Source organism: Vicugna pacos, chromosome 9, assembly GCF_048564905.1.
Source record: "Vicugna pacos chromosome 9, VicPac4, whole genome shotgun sequence".
In the NCBI taxonomy this organism is placed as follows: Eukaryota; Metazoa; Chordata; class Mammalia; order Artiodactyla; family Camelidae; genus Vicugna; species Vicugna pacos.
This window is the reverse complement of record NC_132995.1, coordinates 63,297,316-63,325,242: the sequence shown is the minus strand read 5'-3', so window position 1 is coordinate 63,325,242 and position 27,927 is coordinate 63,297,316. Positions and strand designations below refer to the sequence as shown.

At 51.3% G+C, this 27,927-nt stretch overlaps 2 protein-coding genes across 7 annotated transcripts; one reads left to right on the top strand and one right to left on the bottom strand.

The window, feature by feature from the left end:
- Window positions 1–251: 251 nt before the first annotated feature.
- GNAT2 (G protein subunit alpha transducin 2) lies at window positions 252–8,513 on the bottom strand. Its single transcript, XM_006197415.4, has 8 exons — window positions 8,198–8,513; window positions 6,440–6,482; window positions 6,002–6,143; window positions 5,124–5,281; window positions 3,161–3,289; window positions 2,777–2,906; window positions 981–1,134; window positions 252–442 (listed from the first exon to the last, which is right to left on the bottom strand). The coding sequence occupies exons 1-8, from the start codon at window positions 8,313–8,315 to the stop codon at window positions 252–254; spliced, it is 1,065 nt and encodes a 354-aa protein (XP_006197477.1). The 5' UTR covers window positions 8,316–8,513.
- Window positions 8,514–14,523: 6,010 nt separating this feature from the next.
- On the top strand, window positions 14,524–26,858 carry AMPD2 (adenosine monophosphate deaminase 2). Of its 6 annotated transcripts, none has more exons than XM_072968054.1 (20): window positions 14,524–14,559; window positions 15,196–15,340; window positions 18,804–18,965; window positions 20,181–20,311; window positions 20,521–20,651; window positions 21,296–21,364; window positions 21,454–21,565; window positions 21,805–21,991; window positions 22,239–22,380; window positions 22,492–22,581; window positions 22,797–22,926; window positions 23,093–23,287; window positions 23,376–23,507; window positions 23,730–23,893; window positions 24,132–24,258; window positions 24,349–24,512; window positions 24,771–24,891; window positions 25,176–25,349; window positions 25,543–25,653; window positions 25,776–26,858. In XM_072968054.1, the coding sequence occupies exons 1-20, from the start codon at window positions 14,554–14,556 to the stop codon at window positions 25,983–25,985; spliced, it is 2,703 nt and encodes a 900-aa protein (XP_072824155.1). In that variant the 5' UTR covers window positions 14,524–14,553; the 3' UTR covers window positions 25,986–26,858. The 6 variants fall into 6 exon arrangements, with proteins under 6 accessions (XP_072824155.1, XP_072824157.1, XP_072824156.1 ...); XM_072968055.1 differs by lacking the exon at window positions 14,524–14,559 and adding an exon at window positions 14,863–14,923; XM_072968056.1 differs by lacking the exon at window positions 18,804–18,965 and having other exon boundaries at window positions 14,536–14,559.
- The last annotated feature ends 1,069 nt before the right edge of the window (window positions 26,859–27,927 follow it).

Genomic DNA, 27,927 nt, shown 5'->3' with positions numbered 1-27,927 from the left:
TTTTGTAGTAAGTTGCAGAACCAGTACTGGAACCTGGGTCTTCTGACTCCTGGCCTTGCGTTCTTTGAACTGCACTAGCTATCCCACTTTTAAAAGAGCGTATGAGACACAGTTGCAGTCATACGTACTCCTTCTCCAAGGGAGAATGCATTCATTCTTCATGTCATGGTTTAGTGACCTAAAATTTTCTGCTTGAAATCACCCAGATTCCAAGCCTGTTTATAGAATGTATAACTGAGGAATGGTGAGAATTAGAAGAGTCCGCAGTCCTTGAGGTTTTCTTTGATGATAATATCTGTAACTGCATCAAATACAAATTTGACATTCTGTGTGTCTGTAGCACAGGTCATGTGACTGTAGATCTCTTTGACATCTTTTCTCATGTTGAGGTCAAGGAACTGACTCTTGATATAATTCCCTGCATCCTCATAAGAGTTGTTCCCTGTTTTTAACAAAAAAAGCAAAGAAGTGAGATGAATTAGCCTTTCTTAGTTGCTCGCTCATTTTTTAAGTGACTGACTTGATCCTCAAAATACGTTAAATGGTTGTGGTTGGGGGCTTATTTTTGGAGGGCGGGTCCTCTCCTTTATTACACTCCAGTGTTTCCCAGTTGAGCAAAGAAATTGAGGAGAGAGGTGTCTGTCTCCCACCTTTGGTTTCTAGCAGATATCATTTTAACAGTCAGTGACTCTCGTGCATCTAATGTCTGCTGTATTCCAGAGACATCTGAATTTAAACCTCTAGCTGAATGCCCATGTTTCTCAGGTTAGACATCCAAACATCACTTGGACATCACAAAGCTCACAAGAGAAACTGAGTATTAAAGGGATAAGGGATCATCAACTCGGCAAAGTGAAGGAATTACACTTAACACAACTCTTTAAAGACAAGTTCCTTTGTGTCTCCTTGGTATAGGAAGAGGTAATCACCAGTCATTACTAAGAAAGAATAACCGTTTATCTCCAGCCCTTAGCACTTACCATCATACTCTGGAAAACAAATGCTGAGATGGACTTTCTTGATTTTTTCCTCAAAGAGATCCTTCTTGTTGAGAAAGAGGACAATAGAAGTAGCCGCAAAGAACTTGTGGTTACATATGCTGTTGAACAGGTGCAATGATTCATGCATACGATTCTAGTAAGAGGAAACACCATCAGAGATATCAGGTTGGGCTTATGGGACATCTGTCTACTTACTGTTCTTGTTCCCCTTGAAGAGACTAGTGTTCCAAATGTAAAGAGAAAGATAGGCAACAGCTTGTCTCTTTTCAGTGTGGTGGAGTAGAGCCAAAGAGGTCTGACTTCCTCTTCATATCATAGCTGTGTGGTTTGGGGGAAATTATTGAGCTTTTCTGAGTCTCAGTTTCCTTATCTCATGGGCTTAATGTGAAAGTTAAATGAGATCATGTATGTGTAGTGTCCACGATAGTAGCTGGCATAAAGGTGTACAAAAAATGTTACGCAGATCTTTGGCAGCCAGGGCACAGCTAAGGACTTTGATATCCATAAGAGCTGCTGATTGAGAGTTGAAACTGGGCCCGAGTTAACATGTGCCCGTTTACATCTCCAGGATGATTTTGATAGGCTTCTGTTACAGAGTCCCAGATATCAGTTTGGGCAGGAACATAATAAGGATTCTTTGGCCCTGGTGCCAAATGGTAAGGGCTAAAGAATTTCCTAATGCCACACCACGAGCACTTCTGCCTTATTTCCTTCTCTGATGGCCACTTTGAGTGAGAAGTGGGACTATAATTCGCAGAGTCCAGGGGTTACCCAGCAACCCAGACCTACCTACCCTTAGGCATCAGGCCTTTAGGGTCTTGTGTGCTCTTAGCTGACTTGGACTCAGTCTTTTCACCTAATAAAACTAATTTGTAGCCTTTTCTCATTGCTAGTACTCCTGCAAAACCTTTTAAGACCTCATAGACTTCAAGGTTTAAGTTGGAAGAGACCTTGAAAAATGAATGGCCCTGTTACACATTTTGGCCGCAAGATATTCAGAGTGCTCTAATGTGAACTTGAACTACTCAGGAGAAGGGAGAAGAACTGGAGCAGGGGATGGGAGGATAGGAGCTTTGTCTTCTGGATGCTTATGTGAAGTGGCGGTTTCCATGCCTTTGACATCCTTTGTGTTAAACTTGGAAGGTACCTGTCTGGGCTGACACTTGTCCTGCAGAGCTCTCATCTTGTAAAACCCTACAGGGTCAAGAGAACCACCCTCAGGTAGTTGTCCAGCTGCCAATTTAAGTGGCATGTGAGAAACCTGGTTTGCCAGCCTCTCCTTAGTCTTGTTGATACTGAGTATATATTTAGGTTTCTGCATGAGGTTAGTAGTTCAACCCTTCCAGCGTGTTGCATAAAGATACACATCATACATAGTTTTTTCTGCTCTATCATTTTCATCTCCTACCCTTTACTTCCATAGGCAGCCTGGGAGAATATTAAGTGTAATTCCTTTGCTTTGCCAAGTTAATGATCACCTGTCCCTCAGTTTCTCTTACAAGGTTTTTGATATGATATCCAAGTGATATTTGGATGTTTAATCTGAAATCAAGCACTCAGTAAACCTGGAGCTCTAAAGTGCTAACCTAGAACCTACAGAAGAAGGGTTTTTCTAAAATTATTTGCCTGAGACATTGATTGATCTACTAGAAGACTGCTAGACCATAAGTGTTAGCTGAAATCATCCAAGCTGGGGCACTGGAGTGACACAAAGCTTTGAGGAAGGGTCATGCAGGAACTGTCTATCAAAGGTGCCTGGTGCAAAGGCTACTCACCACTTCGTCATCTTCCACCAGCACCATATCATAGGCACTGAGGGCTGCACAGAAAATGATGCAGGTGACTCCCTCAAAGCAGTGGATCCACTTCTTTCTCTCTGATCTCTGTCCTCCCACATCAAACATTCTGAGAGAAGAAACAGCTGTTTTCAAAAGTGTGCTCAATTTATGACCCACATGCACTTGGTGTTTACCCCAGAGAGGTGGCCACTTTGGGGCCAGTTAGTAAGATGGGAAGTGGAGAGGAAAGGAGAAGTAGCAGTAATTCAGATTGGGCTTTAGTGAAGGCCAAGAAGCATGCCTTTGCCCTTTTTTGGTATCTGAGATGCCCATAGGGAAACCATATGTGTATTGGTTGCCTCCAGGAAACCATGTACTCACCTGAAGTTCAAGTCTTTGACAGAAAACTTGGTCTCGATGATGCCTGTGGTTTTGACTCTGGATCGTAGCACATCTTGCTCATTAGGAAGGTAGTTGGGGGCTGTAATTCGGTCCAACTGATTCAGGTAGCTACAGAAAAGTGATTGGCATTGATGACATTAAATTTTCCACAGCCAAGGTCAAGAAAGGTGAAGGGTCTTACCCAAAGTCATATAATTAACTTGATGCTAGAACCAGGACCAGAATGCATATTGTTAAATCTAGGGTTCTTTTTCTTGTGTCCTTACAAAAGTAAGTGTGGGATGGGCTGATGGACATTTGAGGCAGGGGTTCTGTCCCATTTAAGTCAAGTTAGATAACTTTTCCTTGTGTTTTTTTCTGACTGCAAGGTTTTCTAGACCCTTGAATGAGATTTGGTGGTTTAAATGAGTGCCAAAATTTCTATCAAGAAGCAGGAGTACATTCAAAAAGATTGGACATGTGAGACATAAATCAGTGTAATGCATGGACCTTTTTTATATCATGAATTAAGCTGAGGGAAAAACATTTGAGATAACTGGGGAAACATGAATGAACAGTGACTTGGGTATTGATGATATTAAGGAATTGTTAAATATTTAGGTGTGATGATTATGTTGTGATTTCTTTTTTAAAGAATCTTTATTTTTTAGAGATACATAATTAAATTTTTAGGACAAAGTAATATATCTGGGGTTCAAAATAATCCAGTGGGGGATGGAGATAAAATGAAACAAGAGTGGCCATCAGTTGATAACAGTTGAAGCCAGGTGATTGATTGTATTATTCTGCTTTTATGTTTGACAGTTACCATTAAAAATTTTTTAAAAATGGAAGGCAGATATGAAGTAAGATGACAGAGGAGGGAAGGAAGGAAAATTAACAAGTGCTTACTATGTGCCAGGCATTTTCACATTTATATTCTCATTTAACCTCATGAAGCTTCAAGTTTCATCTCCCATTTTACAGATGAAGGAAAAGTCCAGAAGAGTTAAATTATCTTGTCCAGGCCAAGAGGCATTGTGATGTGTTATGAAAAACATTCAATTTTGTGGTCAGAGAGACCTAGGTTTAAGTCCAGCCTCTTCCATTTATCTGTATGACTTTGAACAAGCTAATTTACTTCTCTGAACCTCAGTCTTTCATCTAAAAATAGGACTAAAAAAAATACTATCTACTGTAAAGGCTTAATGAGCAGATTAAATGAGAAGGTATACCTAATGCACTGAGCATAGCCTGGGCCTGAGTGAGTGAGTGCTTCGTATAGTGAATGACAACCTCGTTACAAGATTAGGTGACATAACAGGAGCTAAAAACCCAGGTGTGTTTGACTCCAAAGCTCATGCCCATCTGTGATACCATGCTGTTTGAGGTAGGATTGGTAAACTCTGTATACTTTATCTTTTGGGGGACCAGCTTTGCACAGTTGATGCTCTATAATACCTGACCAGCTTCCTTTGGTCTGCCCTGACAGTTGTGTGTCCCATGTCCTGGCATCCAGTAAAGCCTGGGTTACCAGCTAAAAAATTCAGCCCTAAAACGGCCATCATGAATCATATGCCTCCTAGGGGAGAGTGTAGCAAAACTGCAGTGCTGAATTAGTGTCCATGGTTCTGAAAGGAGAGGCTCTGTGTTTGACTTAAGAGGACAGGGGAGGAGGGCTGTTAAACAGAGCACTGTTTTGAATTTTGAGTCTTCAGCTTTGTAAGTTTCAGTGAAGCAGTGTAAAGCAATGCAGACTGGTGGGAACTGTGGCAGATGTCCTAATGTAAAGCTATTAAATTCAGAACATAGTAAAACAGTGCTCAAGCCTAACAAAACAGGTATATAGACTGAATTCAATCTTTGGGTCTCCAGCTTTCAGTGTCTGAAATTTTAGGCTGGCTGCAAGCTCTCCTAGAAGGTTGCTGATACCTCATCCTACCCCTTCTCCAATCAGTCTTACTAAGATGCTGAGTCATTGAGCTGGTACTCTGCAGCTCGGTCAAAACAGGCTTGCACCCCGCCATCTTTCCACAACTTCTTGATGACTTCCACCAGCTCAGGAGGCATGGTGCCCTCCTCAATGGAGTCAGCCAGGTTATTGAGTTGTCGCCCATCATCCTGTAAGACAAACCAGGCTGAGAATTACATGGGAGTAATGGCTTTCCAGCAGGCTTTTGGAAATATTGGTGAAAAAAAAGCATTTTGCATTGCTATCAAAGCCTAAGGTAGGGACAGTGTCCAGTGAAGATTCTACGTAAGAAAATACTGATTAATTTTTGAGATGTAGAGTGTGGCAATACATCCAGCCCTGGGATGTGTAGTGGATAGCAGAGGTCCCGGGGCTTCCTCTGTGATGTTTTCATCTTCCATCCTTAGTCCAAAAACAAGTATCCTGCCACAGAATGTGTATCCTCTGCTGTAGGGAGATTGGAAGTTTAAAGACCATTTCATGGTCACATGAAATGGACAAGATGGTAGACAGGAACCTGTCACCTTTGCTATTTCAATGATTCAAATCTAGGAAAAGGCCAATACTGGAACTAGGGATTCAGCTTATAAAAATTTCACATCCAGGGCAAGGAAACCAAGGGGAGCAATTTAAGTGGTAAAATAAGATTAAAAGGCAGAGGAAGCAGAGAGCAGATTTTTATGAACATTTATTATAATGGTAGAAATTGCATGCTTCTCTAGGACTGAAGTAAAAAGATTCAAAGCTCAGCAGGATTTTAGTTACATAAAATTTTTTCTGACCCATGTTTCCTCAGCTTGTTGACCACTGGTTTGTTTCTTCTCATTAGCCTTTCCTTCCACCCTTAACCACACACATTAATCACATACCGCACAGCCTGGTTCAGCATAGTCAATGCCCAGTGTGGACATGGCCCGGATGATAGCCAGGATGGACTGCAGCACGTTCCCATAGATGATGGCCTTGTACTCCAGGCATTCTTCTGGCGAATAGCCATCCTGATGAATAATCCTGTAAGGAGCAGACACCCAGCCCTTAGTTGGACCTGAGAAACCAGACCTAAGGGATTGGGAATCTGGGAGGATTTAAAGGGTCATAAGAACCCAATCTCTCTATTCCTACTGCTGTCCCAAAGTGAAGAGTGAGGGACATGGGACATGCAGATGAGGGGCACTGGGAATAAAGTGCTATATACCCTTTACATCCAGGTTCCTTAAGGCTAAAGAGCCCTTTATCCTCCATGCCACTGCTGGCTCTACCGGATTCTTCACCCTACCTCAGTCCTTTGGGGCTTTGTTCCTACTCACTTCATCTGTTTGACGATAGTGCTCTTTCCTGACTCCCCAGCACCTGCAGGGAGAAATGCTTATGCTTCAGATTTCCACCAGTTCTCCCCAACCCTTCAGTAGATGGCCTGTGAGGTGTCTAAGCCACTGTTTGCTTGGAAGCCTTGTTAGGAGAGAACACACAGGGGTGATTGCCACTCTTAGTTTCTGCCAGCCTTGAGCTCAAGTGCCATTCAATCTGTATTTGGAGCAGAGTTCCTCAGCCTCTGCACTGTTTACATGTTGGGCTAGATGATTTGTTTGTGTGGAGGGCTGTGCTGGGCTTTGTAGTATGTTTAGCGGCATCCCTGTCCTCTGCCCACTGGAGGCCAGTAGCACTCCACTCTTACAGTTGTGACAACTAAAAATGTCTCAGACATTTCCAGGTGTCTCGGGGTGGGGGTGGGGGTGTGCAAAATCTGATGGAGAACCACTGATTCAGGGGAATTCCTTTAATACATTTCTATTCTTTGCCTGTTTTTACTCAGGAGGCAGGATTTTTTCCTCTTGGGGCAGGATTGGAGAGAGCTGTATCACTTCACTGAAATACTGTCTTTTATCATCTTGAATGATGAAATTTTGCTTTATTGACTAAAATGTCCCAATATCTTCATTCACTCTCCACTCTCCCTAACTCATACCCTTCAACCCCTTAGTCTATACTACGCCTGAAACCTTAACCCCCTCCCCCTTATCCTGTGCTTGTTCCCTCTAAGCTTCTTATCCTGAATGTAGAAGAAAGCCGCTTAGGCTTAAAAGATCTTTCAGTCGCCTGGCCATCTCTTTCTCCTTTGTAGCCTCCTGGGCTCCTTGGAGTCTGGGTCGAGCTTATGCCCCTTCAGTATGTTCCTTCAGTGTGTCCTTAGGGCCATGCCACAGATCAGCTAAGAAAAATTAGGTGCCTTAGCCTGGGCCGCTAGTTCTCAGGCTCCACATGAGCTTGGAAACCCAGCCCAGCCAGCCAGTCTCCTGCTACAAGGACCCTACCTACTCCAGCTAGCCTGCCTCTGCCCTACTGTGGGCGTTTTTTCTAAGCCAGATGTCCTAAATTCTATTGTCTTGGTTCTATTTACAGCCATGATCAATTTCTGACTGACTGAGGTGCTTTTCTTTTTTCAGCACAAACCTGTGATCTACTTAGGAGATCATCAAGCTGATGAGCCTTCCATCTGGCAGGGGCTTTATAAGTAGCTACTGAAGAGAAAGCCAGGAAGACAGCTGTAAAGACTCTCTATTTTATAAAAACTCTAATAATTTTACAGCTATCTTACTGAAAGCAAGGAGGAGGAACAAGTATACGTGGTGAGAACCAGTGGGCCTATCTCTGGGACTGCATGACACTGATTATATGGTAGGACGTCTGAGTCCTTGACTCAGAGTTCTCTGACTGCAGATTGGTTAGGTATCTGCAAGCCCAGAGTTCATGGTATTTGCTAAGCCATAAGGTGTTAGGTTTGGTTAGATTTGGAGATAGGTAGGTCCATCCTGGCCCTTGTACTATTCCTGATTCAAGGAAGAGCAGAACAATTCCAGAGTAGCTTTGGCATTCTACATCTTGTTGGGGTGGCTGTGCTGGGTCCTAGAGCTCCTGATCCCCTAGCCTGAGACTGGATAGGAAGAGAGAAAATGACCTGCCATTCCTCCTCCCCATGCAATGGGCTAGAACCCACCTACCATCCAGGATAAGCAGGAAGGAGCAGTACCTTCTCCTTCACTGGCTCATCTTCCCATCTTGCTCACCCAGCAATAGCAGCTTGACGGTCTTGGCTTCCTTGTCAGCATCCTCCTGCAGCTTCTTTTCTAGCTCCTTGGACCTCTTGGCCAATTCTTTGTCCTCAGCACTGGCTCCACTCCCCATCTTTCTGCCGTCTCCTCCTGGCTTCTTCCTCCGGCCCTTAAGCTTCTTGTTTAGGGTTTCCTATCTGTGAGATGGAAGATAAGGAAACAGTAAATTGGGATCAAGTATCAGTCTTGTAGTCCTCCTAAAAAGCTGGTCTCTCAGGAGCTGGGTGAGGGAGCAGGCTCTAAGTTCTTGTACTCTGCCTCTCTTGCCTGAGACTCCCTACCCCAGCCGGAAACCGACTTAGTCTAGGGATTATAGCATTTATATCTAGCAGTGTGATGGGTCAAGCCAATTAAGAGCTCAATATGACAAAGGGCAAAGACTTAAGTGTTCCTGTAACTAAGGGAATGATCTGCTGGATTCTGACATAGGAGGATAGCATGCCAATACTGGAGTTCTCTGGAATAAGATAATGATTGCCCCATCCTTTTGAGGGGCTGATCTCCTAAAAGTCTCTTCCTTCTAGATTCACTTGCATCTTAGAGCTAGAGATTAGAGGCAAAAAAGTAGGAAGCTCTCCCCATGTTGAGACTCCAGATTATAGGGCTTCAGAGCCTCAAAGTACACTCCTCCATCAGCAGGCAGGTCCTGGCAAGGAATTTTTGTTCAGGCTGTTGCCCCTTCTTGGAAACATAAGAAGTATTTCCTCCAGCTCTTCTAGTGGCCACTGCACCAGGGAGCTGTTAGCATTGCTCCTTTATGTTGGCTCATCTCTTTGTACATACTTCTGTTATTAGCACTTAATCACTTCATTATTGTCTGTTTTACAAATGGGTTTCCCCCAGACTGAATTTCTTCCCCTGGAGATCAGGGACCAAATCTGATTCATCTTTGAGTCCTTCAGACCTTGTGGTATCAGTGGATCTTCAATAAAGGTTTGGTGAAGGGAGGAAGGAAGGAAGGAAGAAATGAAGAAAGAAAGGAAGGAAGAGAGGGAAAAGGGCATATGGTAGAGAGAATGGGGCTGCTTACTCGCTACCCAGTAAAACCACCAGAGGTCCAGCTTCAGTTGGCAAGTGAACTTTGCTGGTATTTAGCATGGTGGGTGGGGGTGGTTTGTACTGCCTCATGTAACAAAGTGCTTCCTTGGGAAATTGGACTCTAGTCTCTGGTTCCTCAAAGATTGGAGCAGCCCTCCCTCTGGCTCTCATCCCAGCTGCCCCTTCCTTGGGAGAAATGAGAGTGCAGCCTAGAAATTGCCTCACAGACATATCAAAGACTCTTTCCATTGGTCAAACTTCTCTATGCCAGTTAGTTCAATTTAGTTAAATGAGTTGCTGTGGAGCCTTGACAGAGGGACATGTTGCTAATCAAAATGTGATGCACGGTCCAGCACAGATCATCTGGGAGCTTCTTGGAAATGCAGAATCCTAGAACTTAACCCAGACCTTCTGATTCAGAACCTGCATTTTAATAGGACCACAGATGACTCTAAGGATACTAAAGGTTGGAAAGCACTGCCCTAGGGAGTACTACGGAACTGTTTTTTCCTCAAACTGACTGAACTGTAAGAATCACCTGGGATGCTTCTGTATTTCATCAAATCTTAGATGCCACTGATTGGAAGATCGTTCTGATTTCAAAGATGTTAAAATCTATGTTTTTAAAAGAGTATGTTTTATAATCAGTAAGTTCTAGTAATAATTCTAGTTCCAGAGCCTGAGAAACTGTATTTTAAACCAGTATAGGTACTTATCAGCATCTGGCAACTTTGAAAAACCCTGATCTAGAACAGTGCTTCTCAGCTTTTGGTGTATATTGGAATTTACCCAGAGAACTTATTAAAAAATATTGATTTAATTGGTCTGCAGTGCAGTCCAGGCAAGATTTTAAAATTTCCCCAGGTGATTCCAGTGTGTAGCCAATGTGGAGAATCGCTGAGCTTGAAGGATTTGACTTGGTCTTTCATTTTAGAGTGGAATTGTGCAACGGTGGCCAAGTAAACTGAGAAAGTGGGAGGCAGAACCTAGGTCTCCCACCTACCAGGTACCGTGAGCCATCACTGATCATCTTCCTTCTTCCCACCACCTCTCAGCTGTATATCTGGGTATCTGGCCAAGAAGCCCTGGGCCTGGAGCCCAGACTCCCAGGGCTGATGGAAAAGTAGGCAGCCGCCAAGGTGCCTTCCATTGTGATCATCTTTTCCCAATCAAAAACTGGCAAGTGCTTCCTGACTTAAGGGAAAATGGGAGAGTGTCTTTGAAATTGTGACTGTCTTGGAATCGTGGCTATAAGGTTTCAGTATTCATACCTCAGCAGCCCTGCCTAGCCTACCCACAATATTGGTAACTTACGCCTAGGCCCGAGCTGTGCTGCAACCTGCACTGCTCAGAGCAAGGGACTGCCAGGAACTGTGCTAGACAGTTAATGTAGCTCATCTCCGTTAATTCTCAAACTAACTGCAAGGTAAGTGCTCTTGTCCCCAGATTACACACCAGATAACTGAGACTTGAGGGTTAAATAACTTGTTCAAGGTCCTATAGCTTGGTAAACAAACCAGATGATCTTTCTTTCCACTACTCCACAAATGCAGCTGGTGAAAGAACACTTGGGCAAAAATGATGGGCAAATGCATGAGCTCAATAACAATAGCACTTGCATTATTAAAGGAACCACTCACTTGTTTCACACACGGGGGAAAATGTTTGAGCTTGTTCCTTTTCCAGCTACCACCTCTGCAAACTTCTCTGCTGCTTCTGCTTGTTTCCTAGCTTGCCGGGCTCCCCATCCCACTATTAAGCTGAGTATGGGAACTCCTGCCTCTCACCAGCCCTCGCCTGCCCTCTAATTGCACAGACCAGCAGCTGTGTATGGACCATCCTGATGCCAGTGACCTTTTTGCCTCCTATCTTCAGCTCCTGTGCCTTTTCTGTGGCTGCTTACTTTGTTACTGCATTTGGGTTCAGTGTCCTGGTGGGGTAGGTAAATCATGTAGGTGCTATCCCCATTTTAGAGGTGAGTGAACTGAAGCACAGAGAGGCAATGCTCATGTTTATAAATTAGTATTGGAATCAGCTAGAACTCAGGTGTACTAGTTCATACCCCTTATAACCAAATTATTTTGAATGAAAGAAAAAAAATCACCATTTTCCAACTAATTTGGTCCTGCTTCTGAGTTAAGGGGAGATCTCCAGATCTGTCATATACCCAGTGGTAGGGATTGTGGGTAAAGCTTTGTCCCAGCTGGAATGGGGGGAGTGGAACATGAAGAAAGAGGAACTGCCTTGGGGACCTTCCAGTTCAAGAAAGAGGTTGCATAAATTCACAGAGAAACAATTTAGTTAAAGGAACAGTGTGCTAGTGCTGGAGAATTCGGAGCTGTTTCAAACCTAGCCTCCACCCCTGGTATGAAAGACAATTATACACACATCTCACTGTTAGACAGATAAGTTCCATAGTAGAAGAAAGAAGGGAACAATGTAAATGAACAGACTTTCAACAGAGAAGCAGGGCAACAACAGAAATGAGGGGTAGGCATTTGGGGAAAAGGAGAGAACATGAGAAAAACACAGCAGCACGAGGTACAAAGTGTGCTCAGAGAGAACTGAGAAGTTTGATATGACTGGACTGGAGTGAAAGAGTGAATAGTGCATGGAGGGGAGGGCTGGGAGATGAAGACAGGAAAGGGAAATCGGGGCTAGCCAGTGAAGAGCTAAAGGGTTTGGCTAAATTCCACTGAAGACTTATAAACAAGTACGGTTCAATACAGCTGCATGGTGCTATAAACAATGCTGGGGGGTGCTGGCTGCTAGAACAAGCTGAGAAAAAGAGCTGAACAGCTTGATGCTAAAAGGATCTAGGCATAAGGTATGGTTTGGGAAACAGTCATGCCAATGATCTTTTTGAGGCTGAAGGTGTTCTCTCCTAAGTCTAATGTCTGCTGACAGCAGTCTCGCCTCAGTAGGATGCTGACATCGTAAGTGAACTGCTGGTCAGAAGCCAAGAGAAGCAGTTCTTCAGAGAATTTAGGAGTACATTGTCAGAGGGGGCCTGGGGTTCAGGGAGGGCCATTTAAGGGACCAGCTGAGGTATGGGCTAGGAAGTACGGAAACTGTTTCCAGCTAGGGAAGGTCCTAGAGGCTCAAAGACAACATTAAGGCCCCAACATGAAAAAAGTTGAAGGTCATAGAGGATGACTTCTTCATTTCCCAAACTGTTCTACAGAGGCAATGAAACCCCACTGAGATTCTTGATGATGTGTAGGTGGGTAGATTGATGCTTAGCTGTCATCAGGGCAGACTTCTTAGCAGGGACAGCATACCAAAAAGACCTAGGTATAGGGGAGGGTTACAGGGTGAAGGGTGTGTTGTAGATGGGAATAGGGAGGAACAAGAAGGGACTAGTGAACTGGTTTGCCTAGGTAGGGTGGAGGGCAGGAATTGTCACCTATGAGCTGCTTAGGTAGGGAAATAGGTAGGTAGGTCTGGATTAAGGGGGAGTCCTAAAAAGACCTGGCCCAATGCAAGATACCACCCCTTAAAACTATGTCAAAATTTCCATTTTATCAGAATATAGATGACATTCTACATGGTTACCTAGTACTTGAATTTTAATTTTGAGATTTACTGTATTCATTGTTGAGAGCCCACAGCCTCAAAATTCCTAAAGGCCCAAGACCAACTTAGTCTGGGGTTAAAACCTAGGAGAGTCTGTTGAGGGTGGGGTGTGGAGGCTATATCAGATTTTTATAGACTTGTTGCTTTCCATTTCCTAGATTATAAAAGAAATGGATATGCATTGTAGACAATTTTTAAAATGCAATTAAGTATAAAGAAGAAGATAAATGAAAAAAAAATAAATGTAACTCATAATTTCATCACTCACAGATAATCATTTGTTAAACTTTTTGATGTGTTTATTTTCTATGTATATATGTCACATGATTAGGGCCATGCTGTATGTACAGGTTTTTGCATCCATTTTTTTCACTATACATTGTAAACATTTTCACCTTATTGTAAACATTTTCACCTTATTGTAAACATTTTCACCTTATTAAGAAATTCTTCAAGAAGAATTTTTAATGGTTGTATTTCACTGTATGTATATGACATAATTTAAACATTTCCCTATTTTTGGACCTTTAAGTTTCTCAACTTTCTATGTGATAAACATTGCAGTTATGAACAACTTTGTGCATATTTTTCTGGTAGCTCTTTTTAGAAAAACAATTTCCTGAAAGTGGAATTACTGGGTCAAATAATATGAACCTTTTAAAGACTTGATTATATGTTACCAAATGGCTTTGAAATGGCCAGAAGATTATATTAATGTTTACAGCCACCATTAGTATATGTGTATGTCCCACCTCACTAACTACACCCTTGCCTGCTTTAGGATTTTTTTCCTTTTAATCTTTGCTTATTTGATGGGTAACATATCTCCTTGTTCACTTTTTAGTTTTATTGATTCTTTGTGAGGTGAACTTTCCCCTCACCATGTTTATGCAGGCCATGGTTTTTTGAGTTTGTTGAGGGTGAAGAGCAGTAGGCAGGGATCAACGAAGGTGACAGATGCAGGTAGAGAATAGAGTTCAGGGTCCACAATCCAGCCTGAGGCAGAGGTGGGGGAGGCACAGTTTGGGAAGAAATTTGGCTGTGGGGGTAGTGAAAACTGGGAGGAGCTGGACAAACATTAGTACATCTTGGTTGAGGGGGGCAAAGGGCTCCCATAAGCTGGAGAAATAGGAAAAAGACTAATTGCTGTTAATACGCTTAATTATGTCCAGTGATGTTTTAGCACCTTTGCTCCACAGGCTTCCTTCAGGTAGGATGCTCTGCCACTTGGGAGTAGGGGTGCTGGTTGGTGGGGTATCAGCAGTCCCCCAAACAGCCAAACTCCACTTCTTTCTAGGCTGCAAGGCAAATCAACCTGTGAGAGTGTCAACAGGGAACCAAGGCCAAGACCAAAGCAATGATAACAGGGAACATTAACTGAGTAGTAACCGCAAGCCATGCATTGTTCTAAGCACTTAACTTATATTGGTTCATTGACCCTAACAACCACCATATAAAGTAGGGTCCCTTGAACTCATTTTACAGGGTAAACAGAAGCACACATAAGTTAATAAAATTCCCAGCAGCAGTCAGGAAGTAGGTGGAGTCTGGAATTGAACTCAGGCATTCTGACGTCAGAGCCTAAGCTCTTAACCAACAAATACAGAAATAAATGTGGGAAGGGGAGCCAGAATTGCAGGGCACACCCCGCCTAGCTACACCTGCCTGCGTAAAAAGAGCACAGACCTCGAGTAAGAATGCGGGTAGGACTTCTGCTAAAAGAATTCTGGGACAACAATAAGAGCTATCTTTTCTTGGGCACTGGCTTTGTGCCAGGCACCATGCAAAGGTGCTTAAGTTTAATTTTCACAATAACCCCTTTGAGTGAGGTACTGCGATTACCGCATCTCATTTTACTTGTGAGGAAGCTGACGCACACAGCTTGCCCAAGACGCCACCGGGCCGATGCCGAGCGGCGGCTGCCCACGTGGCGCCGGGAAGAGGAAAAATGGCGGGGGCGGGGCTGGCTTGGCGGGGGCGGGGCTGGCTTGGCGGGGGCGGATCCGGGCAGGGGCGGGGCCACGGACCTGGCCGGGCCTGGGGCGGCGGAGACGCGAGCCAGCGCTGGTGAGGTTTCGGTGGGGTCGCACCTGTTGCGTGACTCCCCCCACAGTCCAACTGCCGGAGTCCGACTCCAAATACCGAGAAATTGTGGGGAGAAGCCCAGAGGAGTTCCGGGTCCCGCTCTCTGGGGAGCACGTGGCTCGCCCGCCTCTCGAGTGCCGGGTTGGGGGTCGGGACTCCGGGGTCTCCAAGGCCAGTGCAACGGCCCAGGTTGGTGAGGGTCCGCCAGCCGCCAGCTGGCAATTTGAAAGACTGCATTACTTCCCCCATCTCAGTGCCAGAGCAGGGACCCTTATAGCGATTTGGCGGGGTCTGGACCCCAGCTCTCCTCCTCTCCCTCGCGACCCGGCTTCCTGGCGGTGCAGACCCTGGCGGGCAGACGCCCCGGAACCCCTCAGAGCTCGAGCAGTATGGCCTCAGGTGAGTGTATGTGCGTGTGTTGGGGGGGGGGCAGGGTCTTTGGGACAGAGAGGTGCAGTGGCCAGGGTGACAAGAGGGTGGGCACAGCCTGCAGACCTAGGGAACATGGCCGGGTCCTCCTGGGGAGGACCTGGAGCGCAAAGCCTGTGTGTGGAAAGACAGAAGGAAAAGTCAGAAGCCGATGGGGTTTCTTTCCCAGACCCCAGAGGAGCCCCTGCCACCTGGCCTCCCTGCCTTTCCAGAGGGTAGCTTCTGCTGGACAGTGGAATTTTCCCAAGACAGGCTCCTCCCTAGTGGGCTTGGATTCTCAGTTCTACCCCATCTTCTCAGAGCTGGGCTACCCCTGAGTCTAGGGGTCAGGGGAGGAAGAGGGTCTGGGCTTTCACGGAGTCCGCCTGCCCTGAGAGGAAAGTGTCCTGCGCTTGGGGAAGCTTGCGCTGGATCTCTCTCTACGATTTTTTTTTTCTCCCAGGCTGGCTGGACCAGTTAGCCTGGACTTTGACTCTTTTGCTCCAGAGCCCTGGCAAGGGCTCCTGAGGGGGATAGTGGAGCGCTGGGGCTGGCCCTTCCCCATCTTGTTTCCTCACCTCCATCCCCCAGACCCAGCTACTGTCAGTCGTCACTCCAGGGACTGAGGAGAAGAGGGGAGGGATAGGAGCGGGGATGGAGGCCCCCCCTCCTGAGGTTGCCTAGACAACATCTGAAATCGTGGCCAGGGCCTCTTCCGCCTGCGGGGCCTCTGCTTCCTGCATCAGTCACTCCCGCTGGGGGCGGGGCAGAGGAAGGGGTTGGATGTGGCAGAGCCAGGCCCAGCTGGTGCGGCTCAGACTCCCCCCGCCGTCTCCGCGGCCTGAGCCATGGCATCCTATTCATCTGGCTCCGGCAAACCCAAGGCCAAATATCCCTTTAAGAAGCGGGCCAGCCTGCAGGCTTCCTCTGCAGTACCAGGTGAGTGTGTGCTTCCTGGCCTCAGGCACTGGCTCTTACCCTCCCTACCTCTCACCCCGACCCCTAAGGAGGGGGGCTTCTCCTGCACCCTCTCTGCGGTGGTGCCTCTTGTTCTCCAGGGTCAGCTGGCTTGGGAGGTGGTGTGGGGAGGAAGGTGGGGTGGAGGGTGACAGCTTTCTATGTCGGGGATGCTGTCCTCTGTAATGAGGAGTGGGCGTGGATGTGGGTGCAGCAAGAAGTGTATTTGCACACGTGTCAGCGTGTGGATGTACTAAGACTGCATGTGGAGTGTGTGTGAATGGAGTGGGGGATGTGTGGGACGGACTGGTTTGCGGACTGGCCACCCTGCTGGCGGCTGTGCCTTTACCAGACAGGCTTAGGCTGTCCTCCTGCGGTTAGTTCCTTGTTCTGGGTTCCCAGATCTCCAGCCCTCTTAGTGGGGGTCTGACGTTAGGGCAAACCTATTGTTGCCAGTCATGCAGGGGCTGGGGGCTCAACTGTACCTATCATTTGCAGTTTGCTCATTCCTGGTGTGTCTTGTGAGCTTCCTCAGAAGTATGGGGTATCCTTAGGTCAGGCCCATGCAGGGACTAAGGCTGGGGCCACTGCCCACCTGCGTGTGCTCCTAAACCCTTTGGTTCGGCTCCCATTCCAGTAAGCATCTCTGCACTATTTGGAGCAGGCAGCGGGGTGCGGCTGTGCCCATCTCCCTGAGGGCTTGGCAGCCTGGGTCTGTGTTGTTGAGGGATGTGTACCTGCCACCTGCTGTGCCCCTAGGCGTTTTGGCTAAGGAAAGACCACGCCCACTTTGGTGACCAGGTGAAGCCAGTCTTCCCCCAGCAGCTGTCTGTGTCTATAGCGTGCTTTTTCTTATGCCTACTTCCTGTTTTTCTTAAGCCCTGTAGATGCTGGTCTGGTCTGCACTGTTTTGTGTTCTCTGTGCCCAGGTCTGTGCCTCCAGAGGGTGTGTCCACTGGGGCTAAATCTGTACACCTTTGGGTGGTCACATGATGGGAGGATCTGATACTTGTGGGTCAAAGCCTTGGGTACCTCTCTGTCTGCGAAGGCAGTCTTGGCAGTGAGTCAGGTGGGTAGATGGTTGGCAGGAATCTTGGAGTTGGTGGAAGTGGCTGGGGAGTAGCCCTTCTGGCTTTTGGGCAACCCTCCCTCTGTGTGTGTGTGTGTGTGTGTGTGTATGTGTATACGTGCGCACGTGTGTGTGTGTGTGTTCCTGTGGCACAGACCCTGGGAACAGGGACCAGCAGACAGCTGGGTCTTCTAGACCTGACCTCAGGGAATGTAGAAGTTACTGCCTGTCTTGTCACCTCTAGTGAACTGTGGCAGTCCTGCACGTGGCCTGGCAGACTGAGGGGATGGCTCTGCTTGCTGGAACCTGTCCTGGTCACCCCAGCATTTCTGTGGGAGCCCTGGGTCACCCTGTTAGGAGAGGGGGTTGAGATTAGGGCGTTTGACTCAGTTCTGCTGACCCAATACAGACCAGCCCTGGAGGTCTGTGGTCGGCCCCCTGGAGGGGGTTGGCAGTCTGGAGCAGTTGTGTAGGATCTGAGTTCTTGGGGGGAAGTTAGGCTGTGTCTTACACCCTGGAGGTGTTCCTCTTTCTGCTTTGCCCTCTTCCAAGAAAGAGATAGTGTTCACCCTCCGCCAATTCTGTTCTCTTCACAACCTTCACTGCTCGTTGCCTTGGCCTATGCGGGGCCCAGAACCTCTCAGCTCCCTAATGGATGGGACTGCACGTGGGAAGTGTTTGGAGGGTCCCAGGAGCTCTTAATCGCAGATGATGGTGTTTTCCAGACTACTTGCAAAGCTGTATCTCTGAGCGCCTTATGGCAGCTGTGGCTCGGCAGGGCAGGACCCCTTATCACCCTGTTGTAGGCAGACTTGAAGCCTTCAGAAGGGAGAGAACTGCCTGTAACTGGGAACAGCCAGACTCAACTCCTCCAAATTCTAGTCCCAACCTCTCCTCCTGGGCAGTTTGTTCCCGATGATAGGCTTGGACAAGGTTTGGATGTCTAAGGGCCATGAACCAGTCCCCCGGGCAGCAGGGAAGCTCCATAACTGGTCCCGACCTGGACTGAGCCTCTTCCTCGGCTGCCAGCCAGCTCCTCTCCCTGGCAGAGGCCCTGTCTCTCCCAAGGGACCCCACAGTCAGGGTCCCACAGGACAGTGGTGAGCAAAACAAGGCCACTGGGCCAAGGAAGCTGGCCGGGGGCTGTTGGGTATGGAGATGAGGAGGGCTGCTTGACCCCTCCTACCCCTTGGCTAGCCAGGCCCTACACACTATCCCCTAGGGCACTGCATTTTAAGAAGCCTTGTCCCCTCCCTGCCAACCTGCCCTGCCCATATCAGCCTGCCTGCTTCTCCCCCTTGGGGGCCCCACTTTGGGCTGGGCCCGGGCACTGTAGAGCTTAAGGCCCTGTTCAGTTTTGAGGTTGCTCATCTCTCCCAACTCTGATACTCCTTCCCTTGATTTCTGTGCTCTCTTGAACTTCCCCAGCCCCCTGCTCGCCGTCATCCCAGGTTCTCCCCTGCATGCAGCTGCACTTGGTACAGCCCGTGCCGGCCCCTGAGCTGTCCTGGGGGACTGGCTGCAGCTCCACTCAGCAAACAGACGGGCAAGGGGCACAGGGCTGCTGGCCGGAGCTGCCTGACTCTGCAGGTAGGGGCCAGGGAGGCACCAGGGTGAGTGGGTGCTGGGTCCTGGATCTGGGGCAGGTACCCCTTCTTCTCTTGTCCAGCCTTGGGACAGGACTCCAGTGTATTGGAAAGTGGGCCCAGAGACTTTAAGGCGTGCTACCTGGGTAGAGACTCCAGTCCGTCCCTGAGCCACGGTGGAGAGGGAAAGGAGGGTGCCGGAGGGGAGTACCCCCAGGACTGGCTGGGAGAGCTTCCTGCTGGGGAAGGTGGGACAGAGGAGCCCCGGGATGGTCCTTTGGGGTGGGCTGGGAGCTCAGACAGCCCCTCTAGACTGTCATTTCAAAGCCTTTAGTGCCAGCCTCTTGGTGGAAGCTGAGGAATTCAGCCCTCCCTGGAGAGAGACTCTGGCTTCTGATACTCCCTTCCCCAGGCCCTCCCCAGGGCCTCCGGCCCAGATCCTGGGGCCTCTGATGGCGCAGACTGTTTGTGGCAGCTCCCTTTGGAGGGGCAGCCAGCAGTGGGAGGGGAGGGCTGGGTCCAGGGCACATCTTGGCCATCTTGGGGTCCTGGGAAGGAGGGCAGGCTTCTAGCAAGGAGGTAAGGTTCCTGCTGCCAACCACGTCCACCACTTCTCCTCCTCCTCTTTCTTTGAAGCCTGGTTCCCAGGTCAGAGCTGAGTGGCAGAGCTCTGTAGGTCTAGGGTATCAGGCACAGGCCCTGGCCCTCGCAAGGAGGATCTGCTAGTCCAGAGGCAGGTCTGATCCTGGACTGCCTGCCCTTGGAAGCTGTACACTGGGGATTGCTGGTGTGGCCACGAGCTCCTTAATGAGCACCTGGTGCGTGCGTGTGTGCATGTGTGCGTGTGTGTGTACATGGACACATGGGTGCCTGCCTGTAGGAGGTACTCACATGGAGGTTCTCTCATGGCCTGATGGAGTGGCTTCTAGTCCAGAATTCAGATTTTTATTCCTGGGGTGAATGAATCTACTTGTTCTAGGGGGCAGACTCGGGACCCCACCCCTGAGCCTGGAATGGGTGAGAGGTCTCCATGCCAAACTGCAAGTGAGGTCCTTTGAGAGCCCCACACAGACTCACTTTTCAGCCTGTGAGGAGGGACTGCCTGCTTTCCAGGCCCTGGCCTCTCTCCGGGCTGGCGTGAGGCAGGCAGGGGCCCAGGGCTTCCAGTGTACGCAGGCCCTGCCCTCCACCCTTTGACCCTGCATCACTGTCTCCACAGAGGCTCGGGGTGGGCTGGGGGCCCCTCCGCTGCAGTCTGCCCGATCCCTGCCAGGCCCTGCCCCCTGCCTCAAGCACTTCCCGCTCGACCTGCGCACGTCTATGGATGGCAAATGCAAGGAGATCGCCGAGGTATCACCTGGCAGCGTACCCTGTGCCCCCCAGCACTGTCCCGACGCATAGTCTGCTCCCCGCACCCCTCCCTCTCAGCTGTCCCCTTACTTCACGCTTGGCTGTGCCCTGATCCCTATCCTGGCCCAGGTACCCCCAGCTTCTGAGCCCTCACCCCATCCCCAGACCCTGAGGACTAGGCCACACTAACCTTCCTTCCCTCCCACCAGGAGCTCTTCAGCCGCTCCCTGGCTGAGAGTGAACTCCGTAGCGCCCCATACGAGTTCCCTGAAGAGAGCCCCATCGAGCAGCTGGAGGAGCGGCGGCAGCGCCTGGAGAGGCAGATCAGCCAGGATGTCAAGTGAGCCTCAGCCAGGCCGGCAGCCTCTGGGTGGGGACACAGCCCGGCAGCCTCAGGGTTGGGACACAGCCAGGCAGCCTCGGGGTGGAGACACAGCCAGGTAGCCATGGGGTAGGGACATGGCCATGCAGCCAAGGGGTGGGGACACAGCCAAGCAGCCTCGAGGTGGGGACACAGCCAGGCAGCCATGGGGTGGGGGTATACAGCCAGGTAGCCATGGGGCTGGGGTGAGGACATAGCCAGACAGCTATGGTGGGGAGTACAGTCAACATGGGGTTGGCGGGGGAGGGGTACAGAGTAGGCTGCCTGTCATCCCTGTGTCTCTGTCCAGGTGCTTCCATTTCTGTTCTCTTCCAATCAGTCCTCTCTCTGGGGCCCCCTGGGGAGGCAGCATAGAGCAGTAGTGTGAAATGCAGACTTTGGAGTCAGGCTGCTGGGTTTTGGTTCTGTCTTCTACCCATCATTGTGGCCTGGATGCATTTCTTGACTTCTGGGTGTGCTTTCTCATCTCTGATGTGGGGCAAGAGCAGCACCCAGGCACAGGGTTCTGCAGCCCTGTGAGGACCACAGGTGACAGCACATGCACAGCACCTGGGAGCAAGAACCTCACCATCTGCCTGACCTCTCACCCCTCTCACCTCTAGGCTGGAGCCAGACATCCTGCTTCGGGCAAAGCAAGATTTCCTGAAGACGGACAGTGACTCGGACCTCCAGTGAGGAGGGCAGAGGAGTGCAGGGGATGAAGGGCGGGGCCTGTCTTACTGTTGCCTCCAACTCTCTCCCTTGTATCTTCCATTTGTAGGCTCTACAAGGAGCAGGGTGAGGGGCAGGGTGACCGGGGCCTGCGGGAGCGTGATGTGGTGCTGGAACGGGAATTTCAGCGGGTCACCATCTCCGGGGAGGAGAAGTGTGGGGTGAGTGTTCCCATCCCCAAGGTTCTGTGGGCTTCCTGAGACTGGAGAGTTGGGGGTAGAGGCTAGAGATGGTGCTTCTCTTTCTGAAAGCTAGAGGGGCAGAGATTCTGGCTGGGAGCTAGTTGCTGTGCTGGGAACAGAACAGTGTATTTCTGGGGTCAAGATCTCAGGGAAGAGGTGTGAGTGAGCCAGGTGTGGATCTGAGACAGTCGAGAGTGATCCTTTATGCCTGTCTCCAGGTACCATTTACAGACCTGCTGGATGCAGCCAAGAGTGTGGTGCGGGCGCTCTTCATCCGGGAGAAGTACATGGCCCTGTCTCTGCAGAGCTTCTGCCCCACCACCCGCCGGTACCTGCAGCAGCTGGCCGAGAAGCCTCTGGAGACACGGACCTATGAGCAGGGCCCTGACACCCCTGTGTCTGCTGGTGGGACCCCCATACCTGCCCTATTCCAAGTGCCCTGGTGTCCCAGGCTCCCTGAGTTTGGGGCTCAGGAACCTCTGTCTGCTTCTTACCACACCTGGGCTCATTCCAGCCTCTTGGAGTGCAGGGGGTGGAGACAGCTGTCTTACTGGGGCCTCTGATGTCTCTCACCCTCTGCGGGGCCTCTGGGCCTGGCAGCGGGTGGCCTGGAAGATCCCAGGCCATGACTCCACCCTCTTCATCCCTGCAGATGCCCCGGTGCACCCCCCTGCGCTGGAGCAGCACCCGTATGAGCACTGTGAACCAAGCACCATGCCGGGGGACCTGGGCTTGGGTCTCCGCATGGTGCGGGGCGTGGTGCACGTCTACACCCGCAGGGAACCTGATGAGCAGTAAGAGGGGTGTGGGGCGTGCTGGTGGGGAGTTGCGGGGTGCTGCATTGGCTTGGGAGGGTCCACAGGGCCTGGCTTGCTCTTTTCACTCAAGTTCCCACTCCACTCCAGTTGCTCAGAAGTGGAGCTGCCATACCCCGACCTGCAGGAATTTGTGGCAGATGTCAATGTGCTGATGGCTCTGATTATCAATGGCCCCATGTGAGTCCCTGCCTGTCCCATAATCTCGGCTCCTCTCCGAGCCTGGATTCTTCTAGCCCCAGCCCTGCCCCAGACACCTGTTACCCAGTCATCTGCTGCTCCCTTGGCAGCCTCAGTTCTGCATTCTCCCGCCTCCTCCCTCTGCTCTGCCACCCAGGCCCTCCCAGGTACTTCCCTGCAGGCCTGAGCCCCTGCCTGGTTCTCCTTCTGTCCAGAAAATCCTTCTGTTACCGCCGGCTGCAGTATCTGAGCTCCAAATTCCAGATGCATGTGCTGCTCAATGAGATGAAGGAGCTGGCTGCCCAGAAGAAAGTGCCACACCGAGATTTCTACAATATCCGCAAGGTAGGCCCTCCCCCCGTGGCCTGACCCTGCACCCCTGCCTAGCCTCCCTCTCCGGGGCCTGGGCCCCAACCCAGCATGCAATTTGGAGAGTCCTCTCCCATCCCACCTCCCAGGCCCCAGACTGTCCCGGCCTCCAGTGGACCCAGCAGCCCCCTTCCCTGCCCAGGTGGACACGCACATCCATGCCTCGTCCTGCATGAACCAGAAGCATCTGCTTCGCTTCATCAAACGGGCAATGAAGCGGCACCTGGAGGAGATCGTGCACGTGGAACAGGGTCGCGAACAGACGCTGCGGGAGGTCTTTGAGAGCATGAATCTCACTGCCTACGACCTGAGTGTGGACACGCTCGACGTGCACGCGGTCTGTCCCAGTGGTACAGGGGCTGAGGGGTTGGGCCAGTGTGTGGGCCGTGGGTCAGGGGTGACCTGGGCCTGCTCATCTTCCCCAGGACAGGAACACCTTCCATCGCTTTGACAAGTTCAATGCCAAATACAACCCTATTGGGGAGTCTGTCCTCCGAGAGATCTTCATCAAGACCGACAACAGGGTTTCTGGGAAGTACTTTGCTCACATCATCAAGGTAAGGAGACGTGGCTGCCGGGGCCCATGTACAAGGCCAGTGTCAGCCTTAGGCAGCCCTCCCCCGACTGAGTGAGAGCCTGGGTGGCTGGGGGCTTGCCTTGGTGGGTGGGGAGGGTGGGTAAGAGGCATGAAGAGGTCTGACCGAGCACATCTGGTGGGTGCGAAGACAGGGACGGGTGAGAAGCCTGTGGGTGACAGTTGCCCCATGCGTGTCACTCAGGAGGTGATGTCGGACCTGGAGGAGAGTAAATACCAGAATGCGGAGCTTCGACTCTCCATCTACGGGCGCTCAAGGGACGAGTGGGACAAGCTGGCGCGCTGGGCAGTGATGCACCGTGTACACTCTCCCAACGTGCGCTGGCTCGTGCAGGTGCCCCGCCTCTTGTGAGTGTCCCTTGGAATGGGAGGGAACACGGGGAGCAGAGTTCAAGGGGCCAGGGCCTGCCTCCTGCCCTCCTGGGATGGCTGACCCTCCCCTGTCCCAGCTAAGCACTGGGAGCAGGAGGGCCTCCTAGTTCTACTCACAGCCTGTCTAGGCCGGGCTACCCAGTATGGTTCAGAAGGGCTTCTGTGATTTTGGCTCTGACCTGCACACACTTGTGTGCATATGTCTCACCTGCAGTGATGTGTACCGTACCAAGGGCCAGCTGGCCAACTTCCAGGAGATGCTGGAGAACATCTTCCTGCCACTGTTCGAGGCTACCATCCACCCTGCCAGCCACCCGGAGCTGCACCTCTTCTTGGAGCACGTGAGTGGGTGGCCCAGGGGTGGGTAGGGGAGGACAGCCCGCCTCAGGCCCGGCTGTAGCTCTGGGCCTGACCCCAGGGTCCCGTGCCAGGTGGATGGCTTTGACAGCGTGGACGATGAGTCTAAGCCCGAGAACCACGTCTTCAACATGGAGAGCCCCCTCCCCGAGGCTTGGGTGGAGGAGGACAACCCACCCTACGCCTACTACCTGTACTACACCTTCGCCAACATGGCCATGCTGAACCACCTGCGCAGGTGCCTGCTCCGCCGGTGCTGGGTCTCTGCTCACCCTACCGTCTCTTCCCCAATAGGCCTTGCTCTGGGCCTACCCGGGGCTAGGGCCACCAGATTCCTGACCCACCTCTTGTCCTCAGTCCTGGACCCAGTGGGTTCCTTCTCTGCCCTTGGGGCCCCATGGCTTACCCCTGTCCTCTGGTCCTAGTCACCATGTGGGGACTCAGAAGCCCAGGCAGGCCAGGCTTGGGACCTGACACTGTCTTCATGGCTCCCCAGGCAGAGGGGCTTCCACACGTTTGTGCTGAGGCCGCACTGTGGGGAGGCCGGGCCCATCCACCACCTGGTGTCGGCCTTCATGCTGGCTGAGAACATCTCACACGGGCTCCTTCTGCGCAAGGTCAGGCTCTGCACCCCAGCCTCCCTTCCCCGCGGTTCCCCTCCTCCCAGCCCTTTGGGCCTCTTCAGTTTCTGAGTGAGAAGGCTTATCCACCCCTAGCTTGGACCCCAGCCTCTACACCGAAGCCCCAACTAGGGTTCTGACAATAACTGACCCTCCGTACCTCAGGCCCAGCCTGGGCTGTCCGCCACCCACAACGGTGGCCTGTACCCCCCAGAACCAGGTGCCCCCTCCATCCTCGAGGCCGCCTGACAGCCCGCCCTGCCCTCCCTACTGCCCACCAGGCCCCGGTCCTGCAGTACCTGTACTACCTGGCCCAGATTGGCATCGCCATGTCCCCGCTCAGCAACAACAGCCTCTTCCTCAGCTACCACCGGAACCCGCTCCCCGAGTACCTGTCCCGCGGCCTTATGGTCTCGCTGTCCACCGATGATCCCCTGCAGTTCCATTTCACCAAGGTCAGCACCCAGTGGGCAGCCAGGTGGGCGGGTTTCCTGGGACAGGAAGGCCACCTGGACGTGGTGGGGAGGTCTCACGGCTGGTGCTGCCCTCTGCTGGTGGAGTGCAGCAGGCTGCGTGGCAAGTCCCAAGTCCGTGGGAGGGTCAGGCGGCAGCCTGTTGCACCTGCCTGAGGGAGCCTGGCCTGTGCAGGAGCCGCTGATGGAGGAGTACAGCATCGCCACCCAGGTGTGGAAGCTCAGCTCCTGTGATATGTGTGAGCTGGCGCGCAACAGTGTGCTCATGAGCGGCTTCTCCCATAAGGTACTGCACCCCTCCCTCCCTCAGCATCCCTTCTCCTCCCCTGCCCTACATTTGGGAAGGTCCCAGGGGCCCTGGCCCCTCAGAGCTGGTTGCAGCCCTGCCCATTACCCCCACCCCTGCAGGTAAAGAGCCACTGGCTGGGACCCAACTATACCAAGGAGGGCCCCGAGGGTAATGATATCCGCCGCACCAACGTGCCGGACATCCGCGTGGGCTACCGCCATGAGACCCTGTGCCAGGAGCTGGCGCTCATCACGCAGGCCGTGCAGAGCGAGATGCTGGAGACCATCCCGGAGGAGGCGGGCATCACCATGAGCCCAGGGCCTCAGTGAGCCCAGCTCACGTAGTGCCCCACATCTCGGCACCTTGGCCCCGTTCTGTCCTCAAACCCCTCCCACGCTCTTGTGGTCTCTGCATGTGTCCATTCTTCTTTGTCCTGTCCTGCATGTCTCTACCTGTATCTGTCCCTGTGCCGCCCCAGGGAAAGTGGTGCCCAGGATCTGCTTTGCCCTTGTCTTGGCTCAAGTGGCATCTGATGGCCCAGGTTGGAGGGCTGCCCTGCTTGTGGCCCTGTCCCAGGATCCTTTGAAGCCTGGCTGTCCTGCGGGCATCTCAGTGTCTGCAGGAGCTAGGGATGGTTGTGGGGGGCTGGCCCCTCTAATTCTTGGGGTCCTGTTTAGGCAAACCCGAGCTTTGGCTGGGGCTTGAGTTTAGGCCACCGCCTTGTTTATGTGGCTGAGGGGCAGTCAGGTGGGGCCTGTACACGTATATTATGGGCACGAGCTGCTGGGAATCTGGGGAGTTCCAGCAGCCCTGTGGGAGGTAAAATTGGTTGAGTTGCAGCCATGGCTGCCTGGACTCGAGCCCCGGAGGTGCTGGACCACCACCTCCGCCAAGTCACTGCCCAGCCGCGCTCTCCGTCCTTCCCCTGGTCCACGTGCTTCTCTGGTGTCAGCTTCCTGTGCCTCTGTGGGAGGGGGCAGCCGCCTGTGCTATGTCTGGGGCCACTGCAGCTGGAGGGTCCTGGATTGGCCACTAGCCCTGGGGGCAATCCCCACTATGGTCCCCAGAGTTTTGACCAGACCTGGGTCCCACCTGGTCCCCTATGTTGTGTTCTGGACCAAGGCCTTTGCTGTGAAATGCAGTATTTCATACAATCCCATCTTTCCTAGTGCATGAAAAATAAAGATTATTTAAGTAATGAGGCAGGTGGGGTCTCTGTTGTGAGTGGGAGAGCGATGGTGGATGGTGGCTGAGGTTGGGTCTAGGAGCATTGTGGATGGAGGTACAGTAGATTCTGAGGGGAGCGACTAGGCTTGGCTGAGTGTGTTTGTGCATGTGGAAACTGACAAAGGAAGCAGGGTGGGAGGAGAGGCTCACCGGGGACCCATCTGCTGCCCCTAGTTCCCTTGTCCAAACTGCTCCCTTGGAAGTGGACATTTGGCCCCATGTCCAGGGTACATCCCTGTCACACCAGTTTGAAGAGTAGCATCCCCTTTCCACCTTATTTCCTCCTCACTTCCAGCCTCCTAGGATAGCCTGGTGGATGTGGGAATGTGCACTTACATCCAGACCTGAGGCCAGTGGTTCTGAAACTCTGAGACATCAGGCTCTTCTGAGGAGCTTGTTTAAAATGCCATTTCCAGGTCCTGCCCTCAGAGATTCTGATTCAGTAGGTGGGAGGCGGAGCACAGAAATCAGCAGGCTCCTGTCAGATTCTCTTGTAATGGGTTGGAACTAGGCTGTGCCTTCTGAATCCAAGCTTAACCAACTTGGCTTCACTCCCATTTAATACACAATTTCTGGAGCACCTCCTTGGGTACAGAGGTTGCTGGAGTCTGTTGCCTGTAAAGGAGGAGAGTGGAATGTGTCCTGTGCTGTGCAGGGTCTTGTGTTGATGATAGAGAAGCTGCTGGCCATGCTGCTGCTGAGTGGGGAGATAAACAGACCCGCTGCTTCAGAAACGATTAGCTCTAGAACTGTGAGCGTGTGTAACTGGGGGCTGTGAGGCAGCAGGAGGCTGGCGTCCTCCCTGCTCCGGGCAGCTCGCTCTGCTCCATCCCCGCCTCTCTCCCTGGTGGACAGCACGGTGCTCCTGGGCAGAAGCTCCCCTGCTGCTGCCACCTCCTGATGGCCCCTAGCCGGGCTCACTCCTGCCCTAGACCCAGGGTCCTTCTGTCTCCAGAAGGCAGCTCTGGCCAGTCTGTTCTAGCCATCCACATGATGTAGAGCAGACCGATAGAGCTGGGTGATGAGCGAGAGGTTGTACAAGTC